General features: G+C 48.9%; 1 protein-coding gene across 1 annotated transcript in view; it reads left to right on the top strand.

Annotated features, from left to right (window-relative positions):
- Positions 1-22,196, top strand: part of LOC138453438 (lebercilin-like) — a 1,169,225-nt gene that overhangs the window by 555,933 nt on the left and 591,096 nt on the right. The window contains exon 4 of the mRNA XM_069606292.1: positions 15,583-15,714. Coding sequence (XP_069462393.1) covers positions 15,583-15,714 — 132 coding nt within the window. The remainder of the gene's footprint in view (positions 1-15,582; positions 15,715-22,196) is intronic.

Genomic DNA, 22,196 nt, shown 5'->3' with positions numbered 1-22,196 from the left:
TGGCTTCACAGTTATCAGTAACTTTTAAGTTTACTACCGATTTGCTTTCTTTTCGCATCTCATCAGCATGCGCGCAACCTTCAATTGTGAGATAAACTGTTGCAGCTTCAATCTTTCCTTGACACAAACCGGCCTTTCATGCCTTTCGATAACTCAGCTGGTGCATGCATCCTTTCTTGTCTCTGCGGCTTTAGTTCATGAGTCAAGATTGATACCACAGGCTTGGCCTTGCCTCCCCAACTCTGTCGTTCACCCGGGAGGGTCGCTGGCATCCTTGACACACAATGCAGGCTTCTTCCTGTCTGGGATTTGGCTTTCTGGGCGTATCCTTCATGGTTTTCCCAGAGGAAACGGCCTCCTGCAGGGATCTTCAGGGTTTCCCTACCCTTCGCTCTGGTCCCTCGATCGGTCATCCTGCTCCAGTGGGTTCACCTTTGCTGCGGAATATCTCCTCCTTCTCGTGTCTCACCTTGCTCAGAGTGTGTCCCTATGTTCCGCCTTTTATCCGTGTGGGGGGCGCTAATGGGTTTCAGATGTATGTGATTATGGTCAAGTGCCTGACTTTGCCTGACCTGATTAACGGTATATGTCCAATGAGATATGTAAGTGATAGCCTCTTTACTCTCAGTCATCCTCTTCCTCAGCCCAGTGTTTGTGTAGAAAGGGTGTGGGGAGTTGGAACATTGGAGAATCCTATAAAATAGGATGGGGTATTGGCATGGGAAAGGGGGGAATACTGCATCTCACCATCGGTTGTCATTACTTTGCCATTTGAGACTCTTCTTGACATATGATGACACCAAATAGACATTGAGGCTGCACATTACATGTGATGAGTACATGATGCATGTGAGATAATAACTAGCATTAGATGGCATTTCTGGGGCATTTGAGGGTGTGATTGCATATGAAGCCAGCTCCCGCATATGTAATGCTGCACCCTTAAAATAAAATGGTTCCACCTATTTTCCAACACAAATATGCAATTAGAAAATCCAACCATATGTCTTTGTCATTGCTTTGTTCCATTATTTATCTTCCTCTCTCATGGGATTTATAGTTATATGTTTAATTCTTGTTAGCTACTCCCACTTAACCCCAAATGTGATCGACTGACCTTCTGCCTTAATCCAAAAGGTGAAGTTGATGGCAAATGAATTAACTCTTCAAAGGTTCCACGAAGAAGCTCTAAACGCATCAAGCATCACTGCAGTCCCTGGTTTTGCAGCAGAGAAAAGGTGTGGCCAGAGGTGGGCCTCAGCAAATGGTTGCAGCCTGCTTAATAAGTATGCCCGATCCAAAACAAAAGTCACAAATACAAATAAAAAAATGTTAAAAGGACGTGGCACAGTTTTCATCAATAGTAGATATATACACGTGTAATCACAAAGTATACAAGAATATAACAACAATCACAAAAATAAACGGACTAACATTTAAACAATATATTCAACATTAATCTCTTAAGTAAATGCATATTTCGAATGGATTGTGTCCTCCAACGTATTCCTCATCTTTGATATTCAAGTCTAGCTTCGGAAAAATGTTTTCAGCAGAGGGCGCCGTGCATCGATGGCATCGAGTCGATGTTCCTCGAAGGCACCCGTCGAGGGTGATGTCATCGGGTGTACAAGTACACGCTGCGCCCTTTGGCCTCAGTTCAGTTTTTCCACAGAAAACGTGTTGCTTCGGAGACTCTGCGCACCTCGTTAGTGTATTTCTACTACGTAGTTTCGTTTCTTCAAAAGAAAATCATCGAAGATGTCCTCATCATCGACCACGACTACCCCTTGCTCGGGTTTCAAGAAGTGCAAAGAAAGCAGTTCAAAGATGTCCATCACAGACTTGCATCGATCTTGCCTGTGGTGTTTGGGAGAAGGCCACGACACGGAGGCCTGCTCGAAGTGTCAGGCGATGATGGGTAAAGCCCTGTGAGAGAGGAAGGGGAAATTACAGGTGGGTCATAAATCCAAATCCGACCGATCCTTGACAGTCAAGTCTGGAGTTCATTCTCCTCGGTGCAAGAGTGAGGAAAAGAGGACGAGACCCCGAAGTGGCTCCCGCCACTCATCGTCTTCGACGAAGAGATCGAAGAAGCGACGCAACCGATCGCCATATTCATCGTCATCAGACGAATCCCCCAGAAAATGTAGGTATCCCGCCAAGCATTCTTCTTCTGCAGAGTGGGAGGCATTTCGCCTAAAAATGCTCAAAGTATTTTAGAAGGCCAAGTCTCTGCGCCTTCTTCGGAAGCCGGCCGAGAACGTTCCCGTTCCGACACTCGTGCACCCTCGAGCCCGGGTGATCGAAGAAAAACCCATCGAGAGCATTCGAGGTCTCTGATAAAAAAGAGTCACTCGAGTCGTGACGAGTCCTCGAGGTCTTTGACGCCGTCCAAGTCTCCACATACTCCAAAGGTGAAATCTTCGAAGGTGGTTGTCGAGATTTCTAAGGTTTCAGCTCAGCCCTGTGTTGCAGCAAAAGAAAAAGCTGCTAAACCAAAGCCTTTCACAAAACGGACTCCACCTTCTGAAAAATCTTAAACTCCTTTGCCCAAGAAGGAGTACTTTAAATCCTTGTCTTCAATATTTGAAGAAGAGGAAAGATCTGAGGAAGAGGAGGTTCCGTTTGGTCTGGAGTTTGGTACTTCTAATGTGCCAGAGTGTCTAATCTCTGAGGAAAGTAGAATGAAAGACCTTATTGACACACTTCACAATGCAAGTGGTGTGGATACATCGCCAGAGACTGAGTTTGGCAAACCAGAGCCGGTGAACATGCAGACTCTTCTTATCGACACCTAATGTCAAAAGTGGTAGATTATTTGGGCTGGGCCAAACCACCAGCTCAGTTTATTCAGGATGATCTTAAAGACATTCTGGACCACGGTCCACCTACAGACCCAGTTTTACCCTTCCATGTGGCCTTGCAAAATAGGGTGGCCAAGAATTGGGAGTCCCCGGATTCTATCCCTGCTGTGGATAAATCCGTCACTAGAAAATGCCGCCCTTCCTGTAGCGACCCCAGCTATCTGTCCAAACACCCCACTCCCGAGAGTCTGGTGGTCCAGGCAGCCACATCTTCGTCTAACAAAGCGGCGTAGCCTACCATCCCTCTGGATAGGGACGACACGCGTGTGGATGGATGGGCATGCAAAAGTATTTTCAGCTGGCAGTATGGCCTTGAAGTCGGCCAACTCCACTTGTGCTTTAGCCAAATTTTCGTACACTCTGTGGGAGTGCATCTCTATGGCGGCGAAGCACATACTAGTAGGGGAGGAAAGGGGGGGTTTCCTAGCTATCATTAGAGATGGAAAGGATGCCATGCGTGAATCCCTTCAGTCTGGATTGGACACTGCAGACAGCGTCAGTAGGTCCATGGCTGCTAGCACGGTTAAGGGCAGATTTGCGTGGTTGCGGAAGTCGGGGTTCGCACCAGATGTGCAGTCCCGTCTTCTGAACATGCCATTTGATGGGTCTCACCTTTTTGGCAACAAGGCAGACACGAGCTTTGAGAGGTTGCAGACCTCAAAAGTGTCTGCCAAATCTTTCGGGGCCGCTGTTAGACAACCTCAGCCTTTTCGTTCATCAGGACAATCTTGGAGGGGACAATCCTATCGTTACTACTTCTCATTGGAAAGGCGAGAGGAATGGCCAGTCAAAGAGGCCAAAGGAAAATCCCTCGTGGTGGATGAGGTAAAAGTGCAAAGCCAGCTCCAGCTTCTCTGCCATCAGCAGCTGCAGCAACCTCCTCAAAACCGCTTTGAGAGTTTGCGTCACAAAACACCAGTGGGGGGCAGACTGTCTCAGCATCTGCAAGAATGGCGAGACATTACTTCAGATGCCTGGGCTCTGGAAACAATAGCCCAGGGTTACTGCCTTCCATTCTTTTTTTAAAAAAACTCTTTTTATTGGTTTTACAACATGTTAAACAATTCCCCAACTGGTCCCTCTTTACCCCCAATTCCTCTCCCGCCCCCCTGAGGGCAGCTCCTAGGCCTTCCTTGTTCCCTTTGTTTAGCGGAAGGTACACCATGCTTCATTGTAAGTCCAGAAGTCTTAGGCGGTGGGGACACCACCCAACTCGAAAATCATCTCTGAGAAAGGCCAAAGGTTCTCCCCAGTCTCCTGCAAAGTTGCATAGTTTGTTGTCCATGGCATAGGTCGCCCGTTCCAGGCCCATGATTTCCCATATTTTCTACAGCCAGTCCTGCAACATGGGGACCTCTGTACTTTTCCACCTTGTGCTATTGTCATAGTCGCCAATGTTGATACCACTCTTGTCTTTGCACAAGATCTGGGTTCTCCTATTGCCACGCCTCCTCCTGTCCCATATGCCTGTTCCTGCACCCTTTGCACCTCCCTCCAGAATGGCTCTATTTTTGGGCACCATATATGTTCCACCGTGCCCTCCATCCCCACTCCCTCCAACAGTCCCCTGATGTTTACGGTTTTTATCTTATGAAGGCGGGCCGGGGTGGAGTGCTAGCCAAACAGTACCTTATACCATGCTTCTTGTAACTGGGATGCTCTAGCCAGTTTGGGGATTCTTCTCCACAGTCTCTCCCATCCCTCCTTTCCAATTTCCCTCCCCAAAGTCCGCTCCCACTCCCGCATATACGGCCATTGGCACTTGGGGGTTGCGTCGTCTAAGATCCTATACAGATTAGATATTCGCCCCTTTGTGCCGTCATTGGTTAAGAGGAATCTCTCGAACTGTGATGTCTTCCTGACCGCTGCCTCTTTGATTCCGGGCTGCAGTACCCAATGCCGTATTTGCACGTACCGGAGCCTCTCCCCTTCTTTTACCGCGAAGAGCCTTTTGCATTCCTCAAATGAGTATGTTCTCCCCCTTAAACATATCCCGTAGCTGCCTGCGCCCTCCCTCTTGCCATTGTCTGAATGCTCCCTTCTCTAAGCCGGGTGTGAAGTCCCCGTTATTGAATATTGGCGTGAAGGGGGATTGGAAGGTCGTGATGCCCCTAGACCTTACCAACTTATCCCAATTGTCTGCTACCAATTTGGTTATGGTGCTCTCATACATGTGTTTTGGTCTATGCTGCTTGGGTAGCCACAACACTTCAGTCAGCTTTTGGTGCACCACCGCCCTGTCCATCGCCACCCATTGCTTATTTTGGGTATTCTCCCCCTCTTGCAACCATTCCCTAATTACTCTAAGCTGCGTGTCCTCATAGTAATGTTGGAAATTTGGAAACGCTAGCCCTCCTTCTGTCAGGCGCTGCCCTTGGAAGATGTGGCATCTGTGGAGACTGCAGACCGGACGCTATTAACAACGCGGTCTAGTCCTCAAGTAACATGGCCGCTCACTGTTTATCAACGCACTGTCACCTTGGAACGGTGCGTTGTATCCGTCACTTCCTGGACCTCGTCGCTGTGTTTTTACAGTATTCCCTGCCGCTCCACGTCTCTGCGTCCTTCCAGTTTAGCCCTTCTTGTGATTCCTGGTTTTTATTCTTTCCTGTTGTCTTCAGCTGCTTCTCTTCTCTCGTCCTCCTCGGTACCTTTTCTACATTTCTGTAAACTTGCTATTTTCTATCCTTCGAGTTATTCACTTTCGTATCCTTTTTGCCTCCCGTGCTTCTTCACCTCTCACTGCCTTCTCTCAGCACTTATGTGCTCCTTTCTCTGCCCTTTGGTCTGCGCTCCTCGCGCCGTTCATTCTTTGTAGTCATGCTGTCTAAATAACTGTAGCTTGTCTCCCCTGCGTTTCCACTATTCTCGGAGCGTCTTGTGCTCCTTTCTCTGGTCTGCCTCGGATTGACTTATCAGTTACGGCTCACTTCTGTGATCCGTTCTTCCAGCTTCTTTCGTCCTTCGGTAGTTGCTTCTACTCTTTCTCAGCTATTCTTAGCTCACTCACCTTTTCTTATTTTAGCACTTACCTTTTCAGTTTCTTCCTTCTGCTGCCTTTCATCTGTTCAAATTCTTGTTCCATGTTTCCTAAACCATCTTCCTCTGGTGGAATACACATACTTGGGACATTATCATATCCTCCTGTCTTCACGTATGTAGAGGACCTGCATTTATAGCCGACCAAGTACCATCTTGAGTTTGTAAAGTGGCTGCGGACTTGGGTACGGTTCTTCTGGGATTGATGCAAGACTTACCAGCGGCTACTCCTACCGGTTCTGCTGCTGCTATCTTTACCATCTACCAGGGTTTTTTGGTGCCTTTGGCTTTTTCCCTGGGTTCAAGGATCGGCTCCCTGGAGTTCCCTTTGGCCAGGTTCCCAATCCGGTCAGGGTAGCCTCTAAGGAAGCTAGATCCTATTTGCACGAGAAGAAAGAACGGAAGCCTAAAGAAGAAGAGGAAACCCGTCCAAGAAGAACAAGCAGGAGGAAGACTACAGACTCGAGAAACAGCACCTCCGAGGAGCAAGGTGAGGAGGCAGCTCGGTAGGGTACTCCTTTGCATGACACCCTCCTGCCTTGGTGCCATCAGTGCCTACTGACCCATGCCCTCTTTCCTTCCCAAAGGAATTCATTGGTCAATACCTTTATTTCCCTGAAAAAATGTGCTGGTACCGCTTGTGGGATCGCCTGGAATAGGTACAACAATCGCGGAAGTGTCACCATTTTTACTGCGGCCTGTCTTCCCACCCATGAAACTCAGAGGGTCCTCCACTTATGGAAATTTTGCTTAACCCCTTTCAGTAGTGCAGGGTAATTAGCTGCGTACCAACCTGCCAGAGTGGCCTTGATCTTCACCCCCAGGTACCTAATTCCCCCCCGGGCTCAACACGAAAGGGGTGGCTGCCCTCAGTGCCTCACTGTCCCCCGCTCTTATGGTTACATTCAACAATTCCGACTTGCCGATGTTAATCTTCAAGCTTGAGACCTCCTCAAATTTCTCCAACAGGGCCCTGCTTTCCTTAATAGACTCCATTGGGGTTGTCAGAGTGAACAGTATGTCGTCCGCAAACGCGGCCACTTTGTGTTGCTCCCCGCCAAATGGGATGCCCTTTATCCCTTCTGCTCCTCTTATCGCCTGTAACAGAGGTTCTAAATAGATTGCATAAAGCATTGGGGATAGTGGGCATCCTTGTTTTGTACCTCTGCTCAACCTGAAGGGTCTGGACATGGCTCAGTTCACTGCCACTCTCGTTGACGGTTGCTGATAGTTGACCTGGACCATCTTCAAAAAATCCCCCCTGAGACCCTTGTTCTGCATTACCCAGAACAGAAATTACCACTCCACGCGGTCAAACGCTTTCTCTGCGTCCAATGACAAGAGGACCGCGGCAGTGTAGGTTTTCTGTGCCTTTTCCAATAGGTGGGCCACCCTCTTGATGTTATCCGCTATCTGCCTGCCTCTTATGAACCCCACCTCGTCCGGGTGGATCAGGTCCGGGAGAAGGGCCTCCAGCCTGTTCACCAAGATCTTTGTGTAGATCTTAGCGTCTACATTAATCAACGCTATAGGTCTGTAAGATGTTCTCTCTTCCGGGTCTTTATTGGGTTTCAGAGTAAGGGTTCGTCTAGCCTCCTACATTGATGGAGTTATCTAACCTGTGTGTTTGAATGTATTGAAGAGGTATGTTAGGTGAGGGGTTAGTTCGGATGCAAAGGTTTTGTAGAAGGCTGTCGTATGACCGTCTGGCCCTGGGGCCTTATTCAAGGGTAGGTTACCTATCGCCCTCCGCACTTCGTCCTCTGTGATCTCCCTATGAAGGGCTTCCTGAGCTTCCCTTCCGACCATGTGCAAATTCACTTTTCCTAGGAATTCCGCCTGCAGGTGGGCCTCGGGATTCTGTGAGGTGTACAAGGATTCATATATTTGTGCAAGAGTTTCCAGGATGTCGCCCACCCTCGTGACCTGCTCCCCATTTTCCGTTTTCAGGGCTGTGATAGCGTTTTTTGCCTTCACCCCCCTCAGTAGACGCGCCAGTTGGCGCTGACCTTATTTGCCTTAGCATAGTACTTTTAGCGGACGACGAGCAATGCCCCTTCCGCCCTTTTTATTCGGAGGACTTCCAACTGCCCTATTGCTCGTCTGTACTCCCTCATGGAGGACCTAGTCGAGGTTGTACCTGCCTGTTGCCTTGCCGCCTCCACCTCTGCCTCAAGCTGTGCCTCCAATATCTTGAGCTGCTTCTCCCTCTGCGCTTTCGCCGCTATCAATTCTCCCGAGTGTAGCTTTTCCCATCTTGTATTTTCCCCCGTGTCACCCTCCTGTTGGTTTCAAAGAAATCTTTGATTTTCCCTCCTACTTCTTCTCTAATTACTGGGTCTCGAAGTAGAGATTTTGGATATTTCCATCCCGAAACCCCTCTGCCCTTATGCCCTAAATCCATTTGGATGGACACCACTTTGTGATCCGCTCTTCCGATGGGACCCGTCTGCACCTCCCGGACCAGCCCCACCAAGGCTGTCGAAACCCAAATGTAGTCAATTCTGGATTGTGACCCGTGCACACCAGATAAGAAAGTGAACCCCTCCTCGTCTCTCCAACTCCTGCCATACATCCCGCAGCCCTGCTCTCACAACCCTCTCCCTTAATTCCGCTGACATCACTGCACCCCCCTTTCACCGTGCCCCCGATCTGTCACACCCCCTGTCCCAGGCAATGTTGAGGTCTCCCATCATAATTATCTGGCCCTGAGCCTCTTCTTCCAGAACTCCTAGTAACCGCCTCAAGAACCTTTCCTGTCCTGTGTTGGGTGCGTACAGTACCGCTATGGTATATGGGCTGTCCTGGTGTACCCCTTTGCCAATGATGTACCTGCCCTCTTTGTCCCGCAGGACTCCTGTGATTCTGAGCTCCACCGTGTTTCTAATGGCTAGGGCTACCCCTCTCCCCCATCTTACTCCTCCCAGACGCATGCAAAATCTGGTCGTATCCTCACAGCTTTAGTCGCCCCTGGTCCTTATGCATGAGATGCGTTTCCTGCAGCCCCAAGATGTCCAGCCCCTCCTTTCTCGTACACTGTTCTAGCTTTTTCTTTTTTTGGGGGGAATTTAGCCGCCTAACGTTATGAGTTGACCACTTGAATGGTAAGCTATCCAGCTACTTCCCTTGCCCGCTTGTGGCCCCTTTGATCCTTTCCCTGCCTTATACCCCTGTGCCCCTTGACCCTTCCCACCCCTGCGCTTCCCCCCGTAGTAGTCCTACTCGCCTTCCCCTTAAGCCGCCCTCCCTACCCCACTTCCCTCCCCCTCCCCTGGCTGGGTACTCAACCCCCTCCCTCCTCTCCCATTCTTCTCTTCGGGCCTCATCCTCCTTGCTGGTCCCATGGTGTTTTGCCCCCTTCCCCCTGCCCTTAGTCTCCTTTCTATTTCCACCACCCCTTTGTATGTTGCTTAATCCGGGCTCTCCCCGCGCTGGGTGCTTCTTCCCTCTCATCATTCGACTTCTCGCCCCTCTCCCTATATGATGGGCCACGAAGCGCGGCCTTCCTTTTCCTTTTGTCGTTGACTGTGGACCATTCCCATGGCTTCGGTCTCATCTTGCCTGACAGTCTTACCGCAATTGTCGCTCTCTCGACTTTGGCTTCTCTCTGCTCCTGTTCGAGATCGAGGTGTAGCATATCCACCCCTTCTTGCACCGTGGTTATGCGTCTTTGCCCAACCCCCCCACTCAAAGAGCAGTCCGAAGAGAAATTTCCATTTGTATCTAATCCCCTTTTCTCAGAGAGCTGCTAAGACGGTAAGACGGGCTCATCTGACGGCGCTTGACCAAGGTGCTACTTGCTAAGTCCTGGCATAGCTCAATACGTTGATTCCGGTATTTAATCGGTTCCTGTTGTCTCGCCGCCCTCAGCACTGACTCTTTCTGTCCGTATCTTGTCATTGCGGCAAGCACATCCCTTGGTCTGGCGTTCGCATCTCTGTTGAGGCGTCCTACTGTGTGGACTTTGTCTAGTTCCGCACTCTGGGTCACTTCCCCCAGGAGACCTGCAAAGATGCTTTGAACGACCCCCTTCAGGTTCTTGTCTTGTACCGTTTCCGAAAGCAATTTCAGTCTAATGTTCACTCTCCGGGACCTATTCTCCATATCCTCCATTTGTAGTTCCAGATTTTGGGTCGCCATGTCCAACTTCACTATAGCCTCACTGTTCGCTGACGTGTCTCTATCCACTTCCTGCAGGCCCCTTTCCAGGATGTCTGTCCTCTCTTCCAGTTGGCCCAGTTCCTGCTTGACTTCCCCAGGGCTGCATTAAGGTCTGTTCTCAATAACTGGAATTGGTCCTGGAATGTCTTAACCAGATTAGACTGCAAGGAGAGCATTTCCCCATGGAAGTCCTGGTGCGGTATCGGCACTGTTGGGTCTGTTTCCTCCAGCGTGCTGCGGTCTGTCTCCCCTTCCTGATCTCCCTTCAGTGTCTCATTGGGCTCTCTGGTTGTCCATATAGTTGGCAGGGTCCCAGGGATGTCTCCCTGGGGGTGTGCACCGCTATTTGCTTGCCTTTAGTTTGGTTGACATGTTGTGGCCAAGGCGAGCTCCCTCAGACGTTGTGGATCCCCCTCTGGCTTGCCCCTGTGCACCCGGCAGATCCCTTCTGTCGGTGTCCTCCTTGAGGCTAGGTCTTTGCCCTCTCTCCTGCCCACACCGGCCCGCTCCCTTCCTCTGATGTGGGTCCTGTCTCCCTCGCAGATCCTCCTCCGCCTCCGGTTGGGTAAGGGTTGATGTATTATGTCCCAATGCCAGCTGCACTAGTATTGTGCTTCTTGTGGGGGCCCCGAAAGATTCAATGCTGATTTGGGCTCCTCCACTCTTCGCCTCTGCTGGTTCTCTCCGGACAGATACGGTATGTGCGGTGGGAGGGCTATGGAGGAAGCCCGCTCTCCACCTGCTCCGTTTCAGCCTCAGGGAGGATTTTCTCTGCCAGCACTCCTCAAGGCGTGGGATTCGAAATCCACCCCTAGGTCCTTGCCTTGAACTCCCCTCCGGGTGTTGGCCGTGGGAATCCCTGAATGCCTCAGCCTTGCCCTTAGTACCATGGCCAGCACTCCCCGTGGCCTGGTACTTCTTACTGGTCTTCACCTGCCACGCTTGATCACTGGGGGCCTGGGATGCAATGTTCTACTGCTGCCTGCTCCCCCTGGCCTCCGCGCCGCTGCTGCTCACCTGCTTCCACCTATCTGCACTGTTTGTCTGCGAAGCGTTTCCTGGAGTGTGCCGTGCAGGTCGGCTGGCTCGCTGCTGGCGCTCCCGCTCTTCCCCGGTCGTCTCGCTCTACAGCGGTTCAGCTCCTTCCAAGGGGGCGTCGGTGTCCTCGGGTCCGCCGCACTCCTCTCTGTCCGAGGTCCCTCCAAACCAGGCTCCGCTTCAATCCCTGCTGGCCCGGCGGTTTCTCTTTCCTCCTGTTCGTGGGCGAGGCTCCATACGCTCACAATCTGCTATCCCGCCTCCTCTGGTGGCTAATGCCGGGCTCCACGTCCCGCAGTGTGCCCCTCCCTGATATGCACTCCCCTCAGGCCTCCAGTCCGGGTCTCTCCACCGGGCTCCTCCTCTCAAATGGCGGCATCTCCTCGGGGGGGCTAGTTCCGCTGTTCCCTGGCTGGCACCTCACCCCCTTGTGTCACAGCTGCCTTCTTCTTGTTTTCCGGGGTTTGGGAACTGCTGCGGGGTGGTGGAACCGCTATATGTCCCTGGATTATAGCTCAGCGGCAACGTGTTTGCCTTGGAAATAAGACGACACGAAGCAACACAGGTTCGATCCCCGGGTCCGCGCTTAGAAACCTCTGGGTATTTAAGCGCGTTATAAATACACAACTAAGACAAAAAAAAAACTATGCAACCATTCCTGTAACAGCGCCTCGATGCCCGCGGGCTGTGTGAGTGCTTTAAATAAAAAAATATATATGTTGCTTGGGGGTATCGAGAGCGCCGCTGGCACGTCTATCTGGTGTCGGCAGCCATCTTCCTGCCTTTCATTCTTAATGTAGCCTCACAACAATACACCGGGAAAACACTATTTGACGATTCCAGATCCGCTCCTACAGCAGGAGATATTAACCCTGCTAGAGAAAGGTGCTATAGAACCGGTACCTGTAGCGGAGAGGAATTACGGTTGGTATTCCCCATATTTTTTGATTCCCAAGAAAGACGGAGGAATGAGACCTATCTTGGACTTGAGATACTTGAACAAGTTCCTCAGGAAGGACAACTTCAAGATGGTTACTCTTTCTCAGATCCTTCAGGCCCTCCAACTTCAGGAATGGTTGGTGTCATTTGCCCTTCAGGATGCTTATTTTCATGTGCCAATCCATCTCAAGCACAGAAATTACCTGAGGTTTCGCTGTTGGCGGCTCACACTATTTTGAGTCCTGACATTCGGGATGACCTCCGCCCGAGGGTTTCACCAAACTGATGCTGGTGGTGGCAGCATATCTCAGGAGAGGGGGGGATTCATGTCTACCCCTACTTGGACGATTGGCTGATCAGACCACGCTCTCCCGAGCAAACCCTGGATCATCTCAAAGTCACCTGCCACTCCCTTCACAAACTGGGCTTCTCCCTCAATTTAAAGAAGTCACAGATGACACCTTCCCAACGGCTCCAATACATCGGAGCTACATTAGACACATCCTTGGGAAAGAGCTTGCCAACCAAGGCGACGGCTTAAGACATTCTTCAGATGGTTTCCAAATTTCAAAGTGCCCAGAATCTTCCGGTCTACGATTTCTTGAGGTTGCTCAGCCTCTTGGCATCCTGCATTTTTCTGGTGCCAGAAGCCCGCCTGAGAATGAGATCCCTTCCGTGGGCTCTGAGAAGTCAATGGTCCCAATTCTCAGGAAGGATGACGGACCTGCTCCAGGTTCCAAGCAGGGTCGCACAGGTTCTCCTGTGGTGGGCCTGCAAGGACAATATTCTGAAAGATTACAGTAGTGACGGATGCCTCACTCACAGGGTGGGGAGCCCATGCCAACGGTCTGACAATCAGTGGTCGTTGGTCTCCATCGGAGTCCAAACTATACATCAACCTTTTGGAGCTGAGGACAATCAGACTAGTGCTGAAAGCCTTCCTGCCCACTGTACGGGGAAAGAATGTCCTGATAATGACAGACAACACAGTGGCCATGCATTACTTCAACAAAAGAGGAGGTGTAGGGTCACTACCACTGTACAGAGCGGTAATACAGCTCTGGTACTGGGCAATTCAGGAAGTAATCTCCTTATCAGCAGTTCACCTAGCCGGGGAGGAGAATGCGACGACGGACGCTCTGAGCAGGCAGGGTGCAGTGTCCCACAAGTGGGAACTAGCTCAGGAAGTCCTTCAAGAGATCTTTGCCCTTTGGGGAACCCCTCAAGTAGACCTGTTTGCAACCGGGGTGAACCGGAGGTGCGAAAGTTATTGCTCAAGGGAATTTCCTCCGAGAGGAGCTCTAGGAGATGCGTTTGTGGTGGATTGGGATTTCCCACTTTTATACGTGTTTCCTTCGATCCCCGTCATTCCTCAAGTAATCAGGAGGTTGAGACGGTTCGGATGCCGCATGATCCAAACTTCCCCAGATTGAGCCAAGAGAACGTGGTACCCGGACCTTCTAGACATGTCCGTCTGACCTCCGATTCGTCTTCCGCAGAGAGAGGATCTTCTCTCACAAAGGAAGGGACAGGTTCTCCATCCAGAGGTCAAAACTCCCAACCTTCAGGCTTGGTTTCTAAAAGGCTGAGATACAAGGATTGGGACCTCCCGGATGACGTCATGGAGGTGTTGCTTTTGGCAAGAAGGGCAGCAACAAAATCTCTGTACCGTTGCCATTGGAACAAGTTTTGCGACTGGTGCAGGGAAAAGAATGTTGATCATTTTCTATGTTCAATTCCAGAGGTGTTATCTTTCCTCTTGTCATTGGCACACAAAGGTCTCAATGTTGGGACCATCAAAGATTACCTGACAGCGCTTTCCATCTTTAAGCGCTCTTTGGAAGAGTGTTACTACTTTAAAATTCCCTTGGTGATTCAATTCCAAAAGGGGTTCACAAATGTGTTCCCACCTTCTTCTTTTCATGTCCCAGTTTGGGACCTTAATCTGATTCTAACATTTTTAATGTGTGCTCCATTTGAACCCTTGCACACATGTCCATTGAGGTTGTTAACCTTCAAAACCAGATTATTAGTCGCTTTGACAACTGCACGTAGAGTGAGCGAGTTGCAGGCACTTTCTTCCAGGCCACCCTATACCGTGTTCCACAAGGACAAGGTTGTGTTGAGGGTAAAACCCTCCTTCCTACCTAAAGTTGTATCTGATTTACATCTGAATCAGAAAATTGTTCTGCCGGCGTTCTACCCAATCCCCCCACACCCCTCCCGGTAAAGAGGAAGAAAGGCTCCATAGGTTGGACCCTTGAAGAACTTTAAGCTTTTATATTTCTGGGTTCTCCAAACTCAGAGTGGATGACCAACTCTTTATTAAATATAGCGGAAGGAAATTGGGTCAAGCTGTTTCAAAACAGACATTATCAAGGAGGATTATTCTTGGCATCTCGCAATGTTACAAATTGGCAGGCAAGGACCTGCCAGAAGGCTTAAGGGCATTCCACCAGACATATAGCCTCTTCGGCAGCCCTTCAAAGGGGCGTTCCTATTAAATCAATCTGGGATGCAGCAACTTGGTCTTCACTGCATACATTCACGAAGATGCTTCCCACTCTCAGGAGGTTGCCTTTGGTAAGGCAGTACTGTATTCGGCTTTATAAAATGTAGACAATCTCAATTTCTACTCCCTCCACCAAATTCTGCATACTGTTTTGGGAGTCTAACAAAGATGAGGAATACGTTGGACGACACAATCCATTCGAAGAACAAGTTACTTACCAACTGGTAACGTTCTTTCGATTGGATGTTCCTCCAACGTATTGCTCATCGCCTTCCCATCCTACCTCTCTGTACAATTTCCTATGCTGTTAAAACTTCAGTTCTTGCAGGGTTGTCTGCCTACAATAACAACCAACACGAACAGGAGGGAAAAACAGAACTGAGGCCAACAGGCGCCGCACGTACTACTTGTACACCCAATGACATCACCCTCGACGGAGTCCTTCGAAGGACATCGACTCGATGCCATCGACGCATGGCGCACTCTGCCGAATTTTTTTTCCAAAGCAGCTGATGCTGGCCGTGAATATCAAAGATAAGGAGTATGTTGGAGGAACATCCAATCGAAAGAACGTTACTTGTTGGTAAGTAACTTGTTCATCTGTCCTACCTCAATTGGGGCCTTTTTTGTTCAGGAAAAATCAAATGTACTAATGGTACTGATCGCTATTGTAATGTTTCTCTTTCCTGACATACAGTATAAACATGTTGCTTATTTCTGTATTGTCAAGAACGTTTTGAGGAACTACAAAAATTATAATGTGCAGTCTTTGAAAAGCATATGATTAACATTGTTTTTATGTCAGAATAATACACATTTCTCTCTCCTACTGATAATTGTGGTCTACAACGAAATATTTTCTTGCATGTTACTTACAGTCTGTTTTTTTCCTATGGCCTTTTAATAGCTATCCAACTTTTCTCTATATTGCTTCATCTTACTTTAGCTTTGAGAGTAGTGTTATACCATATTCGAATTATACTTGTGTTGCATTATCTTAATATTACATTTGTCTTGTCATTCCAGGGCCTAGACAAAAATATAGTTCTCAATCAGAGCAATTTACAACAGCAGTTAATTTCCGATGATACACATGAGATGAATAAGGAAAATAAGGCTCTACAGCAGAAACTACATCAGCTAAATAAAAAACTGAAGGTACTAATTATACAATTCCAGCTTCCACTCGGAGAAATTGCTATTTATGTAAGGGGAGCACTGCACAGTATGTATCAATGAACCTATTGCAGATGTGTATATCCAATAAATCTACACATTGCTTGTGGTATTCGATTTAATATTTTTGGAAGTAAAAATAAATGGCCGGAAATTTAAACGGAAGAAACAAATGAAGGGAAAAAACATAGTGATTGAATTAATGTTCAGTTGATGAAACGATAAAGGGTGAAAACACGATTAACATAAATGAGCTAACTTTCAGTTACATGTGAAGCGTAGGCCATACAATATCGACCAGATAAGCTCTATGAATGCTTCTGACTGATTCATTGACATGCATGAGGTTAGTGTTATAAAAGTATGCTAGACATAATCCGTGACTGCTCATTCCATGGCAGGAGTAAGCCTCCTTTTAAATACCTACCAGCCACAACAATGCAGGTAAAAGTGCATGTTCAACAGTTGCTGTAGCCTGGAATGTGTTCCTCCATCGGCCAGAAATTGGCCACAGAAATATAAGGATAACCTTTTGAAATGGTATGCAACAGAATGATTCAATTGTAATTTCTGGATAACCTTTCCTTATGTTACTGTATAAAAATGTATATGACATGCAAACACTTTGAAAGTTCTTGGATAGTTGTATACAAATGTATCTAATCCGTTTACATGATATGCATGGGATTATATCAGAAAAGTTAGAAAAACGAGGGAACAAAATATTGAAACCATTTGTAGCATGAAATGCTGAAGGGTGTGGACTTTGGTAACACTCTGCAGGACAACCAGCTACTAGTATCTCAGCAATATGGCAGTGAGGTTCAAAGCACACAAAAACCCTATATAAATGCCTGAAACGAAAACTGAAATCAGTCCACATGTTTGCTGAGCCCTTTCTTGCTCAACCATCTTTCACATCCTTAGCAACTGTTTTACTCAAAAGCCTAATTGTCACCTTTCTAGGGCAAATCACTTAGCTCTGCTTAAGTTCTGGTCCTATTCCTTCCTAGTACATCTCCACTGGAATGCCTATCCCCATGGACAACAACAATCCATTTTAATGTATGTTCAGAAAGCCTCATGAAGGTGGTATTGGGAATAACTTAGAAATAAAGAGGTGATGTCTAGAATTAAAAACATCACACTATGAGTGTTTGAGTCTGCCCAGATCACACATTTGGAGGCCTTTGTTGTGAATCGAGTTAAGTCGCATGTCAGTTTATTGTGGAATTTGATAATCCGTACCTTGTTCCCAGGCTAGGCCAGTATACAGACTACAACAATAATAGCTAGGGGCTTAATTATGAGGACATTTATGATGTTTGAGGAAGGCCGAGAATTGCTGTGCAGAGAATATTCAGTCAATTCACAGATGTAAAAACAACCCTCAATGACCACCAAACGTTGCTTCTACTCTTCCAGGTTTTAGTTTGTTTTTTACAAGAAAATTCTGTTTCCTCAACCTCTGCTTTGGCTAAGAATTAATCAGTCAATGCCTGAGCAGCATGAAGACAACTAGTGGGAGGCATAGGGTCAGGGGTAAAAGTGGTAAAGTGCTATTAGCTCACAGGAGCCCTACCATGTTTTATGAAACCGGTCTGGTGTTTTTGAGTTGGGATTTGGGATTCCTCCATTTTTGAAGGCCTAGTCCATGCACGTAGATATTGCCTGATTTTATTTGCAATAGATAGAGCATGCACATGTCTGTAACACGGCTGCTGAATAGATGGCAAATGTGAAATGTATGACATCCCCAAAGTATTTATCAAATTACATAGTCATTGGAAATCATTCAGCTTCTGGCAGACCAAGATGCTGGCATTATTTGGTGTGGGCAATGTAATGTGCAATACAATTGTGGATATGGGATTGATGCATCTATTAATAGGTATCTTGTATAATGAAGACAAGTATTTGGGTATTCTGAATAATAGGCACTGGCAGCTTCTCGGTGGTCAGTGTTCTGAACAGTGTTCAGCACCTATTATTCCTGCATTATGGCATTTTATGCTTGAGTCCAGTTCACTACTTCAGGGTATTGCGATGACTCCTTAGGAGTCATCACTGATCCCCAGCCTAAAGTCTCGTCCCATGTGTCCAGGGGAAGGCAGCTGCTACCTGATCCTGACCCTGGGGGTGGTATTCTAAGATTCTAAGGGTGGATCACATGGGAGGAGATGGCTGTCAGGGGAGAGTGGTGACTCCACAGGGAGAGAAGCGCTATAATTCTCTTTGTTGTGAAGAAAATCCCTTGATTCCAGAGTTCTCAGTGGTGTGCTGCCATCACACAAAACCATCTGATTGTAAAATGCTGAAAACTACTTTTAAACAGAACCATATTCAATCTTCATGTGTGCCTAATGAACATAGAGTATATAAAATATCTGATAACTTTGATGATTGGATTTCAAGCGCACCTATTCATCAATGTGGTCCAAAATGATTTCAAACTTATGGGGACACCCAGAAATCTCTTTTTTTTAAAACGTATTTTATTGATTTTGGTGGGAAAAAAACGTGCAATACAACGAGAAATCAAACGGTGGTTCAAACAAAGGAGGGGACGGTGCAAGGGAGACAGGGGAGGGGGAGGGAACAAACAAATCCACGACAGTCTTCATGTTACAGCGAACTTACAGTGGATGGATGGGTTAGGGCCTGCGACCCAGAGTTTCAGGATGCAGCGGGGGTCGCATATGAGGGCTGTCCCTCCAGTACTGGCATCAGGGGATAGTGTCAGTGTGATGCTGCGAGATTTCAGGGGGGTTTGTAGTCGGCGCTGAAGCGTATGTCTCCGAGGAGGGCCTTCCATGATTCCAGGGTGCCGCATTCGGCTTCGCCGCTTGACGTGATTCCCTCTTGCCAGGCCCTGGTTTCTGCTACTGTCCATCTCTCGAGTTCTTTGAGCCATCGTTCATGCCTGGGGCCCGACGGCGTCTTCCAGGCCATTGCAATTGTTCTCTTAGCCAGGATGCATGAGATGTCCATTAGTCTGACAGCATGCTTGGACTTGCTAGGTCTGGGGTAATTCCCCAGGAGGCACTCGCCGGGGGTCCATTTGTACCTCGTTATTCCGGCGTCCATGCAAGTCTGTTTGGCTTTGGACCATAGTGTCATCGCCTTAGTGCAAGTCCAGAACATGTGGATCATGTCCGCTTTATCATTCCCACACCATGGGCATGCAGGGGAGGATGTCTTATTGAAGGAGGCGACCCTATGAGGGGTCATGTATGTCCTGTACAGGACGTTCAGTTGAATCTGACCGAATCTGGTATTCCTGGACACTTTTTTGGGAAATATTAGCGCTCTCTCCCATTCTTTATCCGTGATCGGGGTCCCAAGATCTGCTTCCCATTTCACTCTCAGTTCTTTGCCTTTAGGGTTAAGTTTGTCGCATAGTCTGCTGTAGAGTCTGGAGACTGGTCTCCAGCCATCCGAGAGGTCATGCATTTCTTGAAGTAGAGGGTCAGGGGAGGGTTCCTCCGGCCAGCCGGTCCACTGTTTCTTGGCAGTCTGTCTAAGGCGGTGGTACCAGAGGAACTGGCCCGGGCGTATTCCTTCGGCGGCCTCAAGAGATTCAAAGTCCCTGAATTCCCCTTCCTCGTACATGTCGCCCCATGTGTATATGCCGGCTTCTTCCCACCTCCTTGCCGTAGAGAGGTCTGCATCCGTTCGGCAGGTGTCTGCTAAGATGGGGTTATCCGAGGAATATGGGTGTTGTACTCTCCTGATGTAGCAGGACCTGGCCCATATCTTCCTTCCCAGGTCAATCAGTTGTGAGGTGACCAGGGACTGCCGTGTAAGATGCCACAGGGTCTCCTTGGGGATCACATTGTTCGAGGATTGCCTCAATAGTTCCGTCTCAGCCGAAGATTTGTCTGAGAGCCATTTCGTTATGTGACTCAGCTGGGCGGCCAGGTAGTATAACTGGAGATCCGGCAGCTTTATTCCACCCTCTTTATGTGGCAGGGAGAGAACAGATAGTGACAGTTTGTGCCTGTGGGGGCCCCAAAGGAAGTCCCTGATGATAGCCTCCAACTTCTTGAAGAAGGGCGGTCGAACGTAATGGCAAATGTTCACAAAGAAATATAGGAATCGGGGGAGTACGATCATCTTGACTATCGCTGCCCTGCCCACCATGGCCAATGGGAGCTTGGACCAGAATTTTATAGAGCGTCGAAGACTCATGATGGCGGCCTCAGTGTTGTGTTCGTGCGTGAGTAGCGAGTTATGGCTTACGGTGATCCCCAGATAACGGAACTTGACCAGTTGCCAACCTATTCCTATCACTGGAAGTTTGCTTTCTGGAATGTTGCGTAGGCCCGCCAGGGGAAAGGCAGAGGATTTTCTTCTGCTGAATCGGATCCCCGAATACTTCGCGTAATTATCTAGTACCTCCAGTGCTATCGGTGCGTTAAGCTCGGGAGTGCTTAGGTAAAGGAGGACGTCGTCTGCGTATAGAGATATTATGTGGTGTACAGTGCCCACCTTGATACCAGCGTCGAAAAGCTGCTGCCTGAAGTACAATGCAATCGGTTCCAGGCCCAGTATGTACAGCATGGGCGATAGCGGACACCCCTGTCTCGTTCCCCTTTGTATTTCCCAGGCTGCTGACACCGTTCTTCCCGTTTTCACTCTCGCCATTGGGGAATTATAGAGGACCTCGATCCACCTGATGAAGCCCCCTCCGAAGCCAAATCTTCTCAGGACCTCCCTGATGCATTCCCAGTATATGGAGTCGAAGGCCTTGATAGCGTCGAGTGACAACACCGCCAGATCCTCGTCCCTCTCGTATGTTTCAGCCATTACATGCTGTAGCCTCCTGAGGTTAGCAGTGGTGTTGCGCCCAGGCACAAATCCGTTCTGGTCTTCATGGACGATGGATCCCACCACTCTGGCCAGCTTGCGAGCCAATATGGATGTGAGGATCTTGGCATTGTAGTTTAGCATGGCCAGAGGGCGGTAGGACTCACAATCGGTGGGCGATTTGTGCGGCTTAAGCATAGGGACGATTATGGTTTCTTTCATGGTGTTGGGGAGAATCCCATTCGTGTATGCCTCCTGGTAGACCTCGTGGAGAACTGGGGTGAGGATGGACTCGTACGCCTTGTAAAACTCAGGTGGGAGGCCATCGCTGCCAGGGGCTTTGTTGTTAGAGAGGGACCTGATCGCCCCTTGTACGTCCTCAAGAGTGATCTCCATCTCCAGTTCCTCTCTCTGCTCGAGTGAGATGCGGGGAAGTTCTATCTCCTCAAGTGTGTCTATAATGTCTTCAGTAGGAATTTGCGTCTTGTGAGCATACAATTCGGTGTAAAATTTGGCAAAGGCTTCATTGATCCCCAGCTGGGTCGTGTGGGATGTCCCATCGGCGTCCCATATCTCCACTGGGAGATGTTTGGGGTGTTCCCGTTTGCAGAGCCAGGCCAGTAATCTCCCTGGTTTATCCGATTCTTTGTGGGATCAGGTGGTGTGTGTGGCGAAATCAAATTTCTCTAGTCTTTCCCATGCTTGTCGACATTCCGCGCGGGCTTCCTTCAATTTGTCCCCGGCCTCTGTGGAGTTGTCGTGAGCAGACTCAAGCCGGGAGATCTCAGCTTCTCGTGCTTCAAGCGTTCTCTGCAATTGTCTGCGAGTACCACCGGCTCTCGATATAATTTCACCTCTGGTCACCACCTTCATAGCTTCCCATAATGTGCCCCAGGAGGATACCGACCCCATGTTGATTTCCAGGTAATCTTCCAATTTTTCGGCAAGGTCTTCCCTGAACTCGAGATCTTCAAGTGCTGCAGTCGGCATCCTCCACATGGGGATCGGGGGTCTGGGGCCCCTCAACTGCCATAGCATAGTCAGTAGGGAGTGGTCGGAGATCGTTCGCCCCAAGTACTCTGTAGCTGCAGCATGTGGGGCGAGCTCCTTGTTGATGAACAGGTAGTCAATTCTTGTATGGACTCCGTGAGGGGCTGAGTAGTGGGAGTAAATCCTATCAGCCGGATGATGTTCCCTCCAGATGTCCACTAGATTGAGCTGCTCCAGAGTTTCCCTCAGGGCACGGGAAGCAAGGTTGGTCGGGTGTGGGGGGGGGGGGCAGCGATCTGTCCGCGGTTGCGTCAGCAACACAATTGAAGTCCCCTCCCCATATGAAGGTGCGGTCCCGATGTCGAATCAGCTTTGTAATCATTGTGGCGAGGTACGCCGGTATTCCGTGGTGTGGGAAATAGGAGTTGACCAAGCAGACTGGGGTCTGTTCCATTGTGCCCCAAATCACTACGTATCTCCCTTCTTTATCTTGTTCACTCCCCTCCATCTGGAAGGGCACATCCGGGCTTATCCATATTAGCACCCCTCTGGCATATTTGGAATAGGGGGACCCTCTCACAGTCCCAGCCCATCGGTCTGCAATCTTGGACATGGCCTCCGTCGTGAGGTGAGTCTCTTGAAGGAGTGCAAACGATACTTTCTTC

This window comes from Ambystoma mexicanum, chromosome 4p, assembly GCF_040938575.1.
Source record: "Ambystoma mexicanum isolate Mex_15411 chromosome 4p, UKY_AmexF1_1, whole genome shotgun sequence".
Taxonomy (NCBI): domain Eukaryota; kingdom Metazoa; phylum Chordata; class Amphibia; order Caudata; family Ambystomatidae; genus Ambystoma; species Ambystoma mexicanum.
Note: the sequence above shows the minus strand (reverse complement) of the source record. Positions and strands in the feature narration are given on the sequence as shown.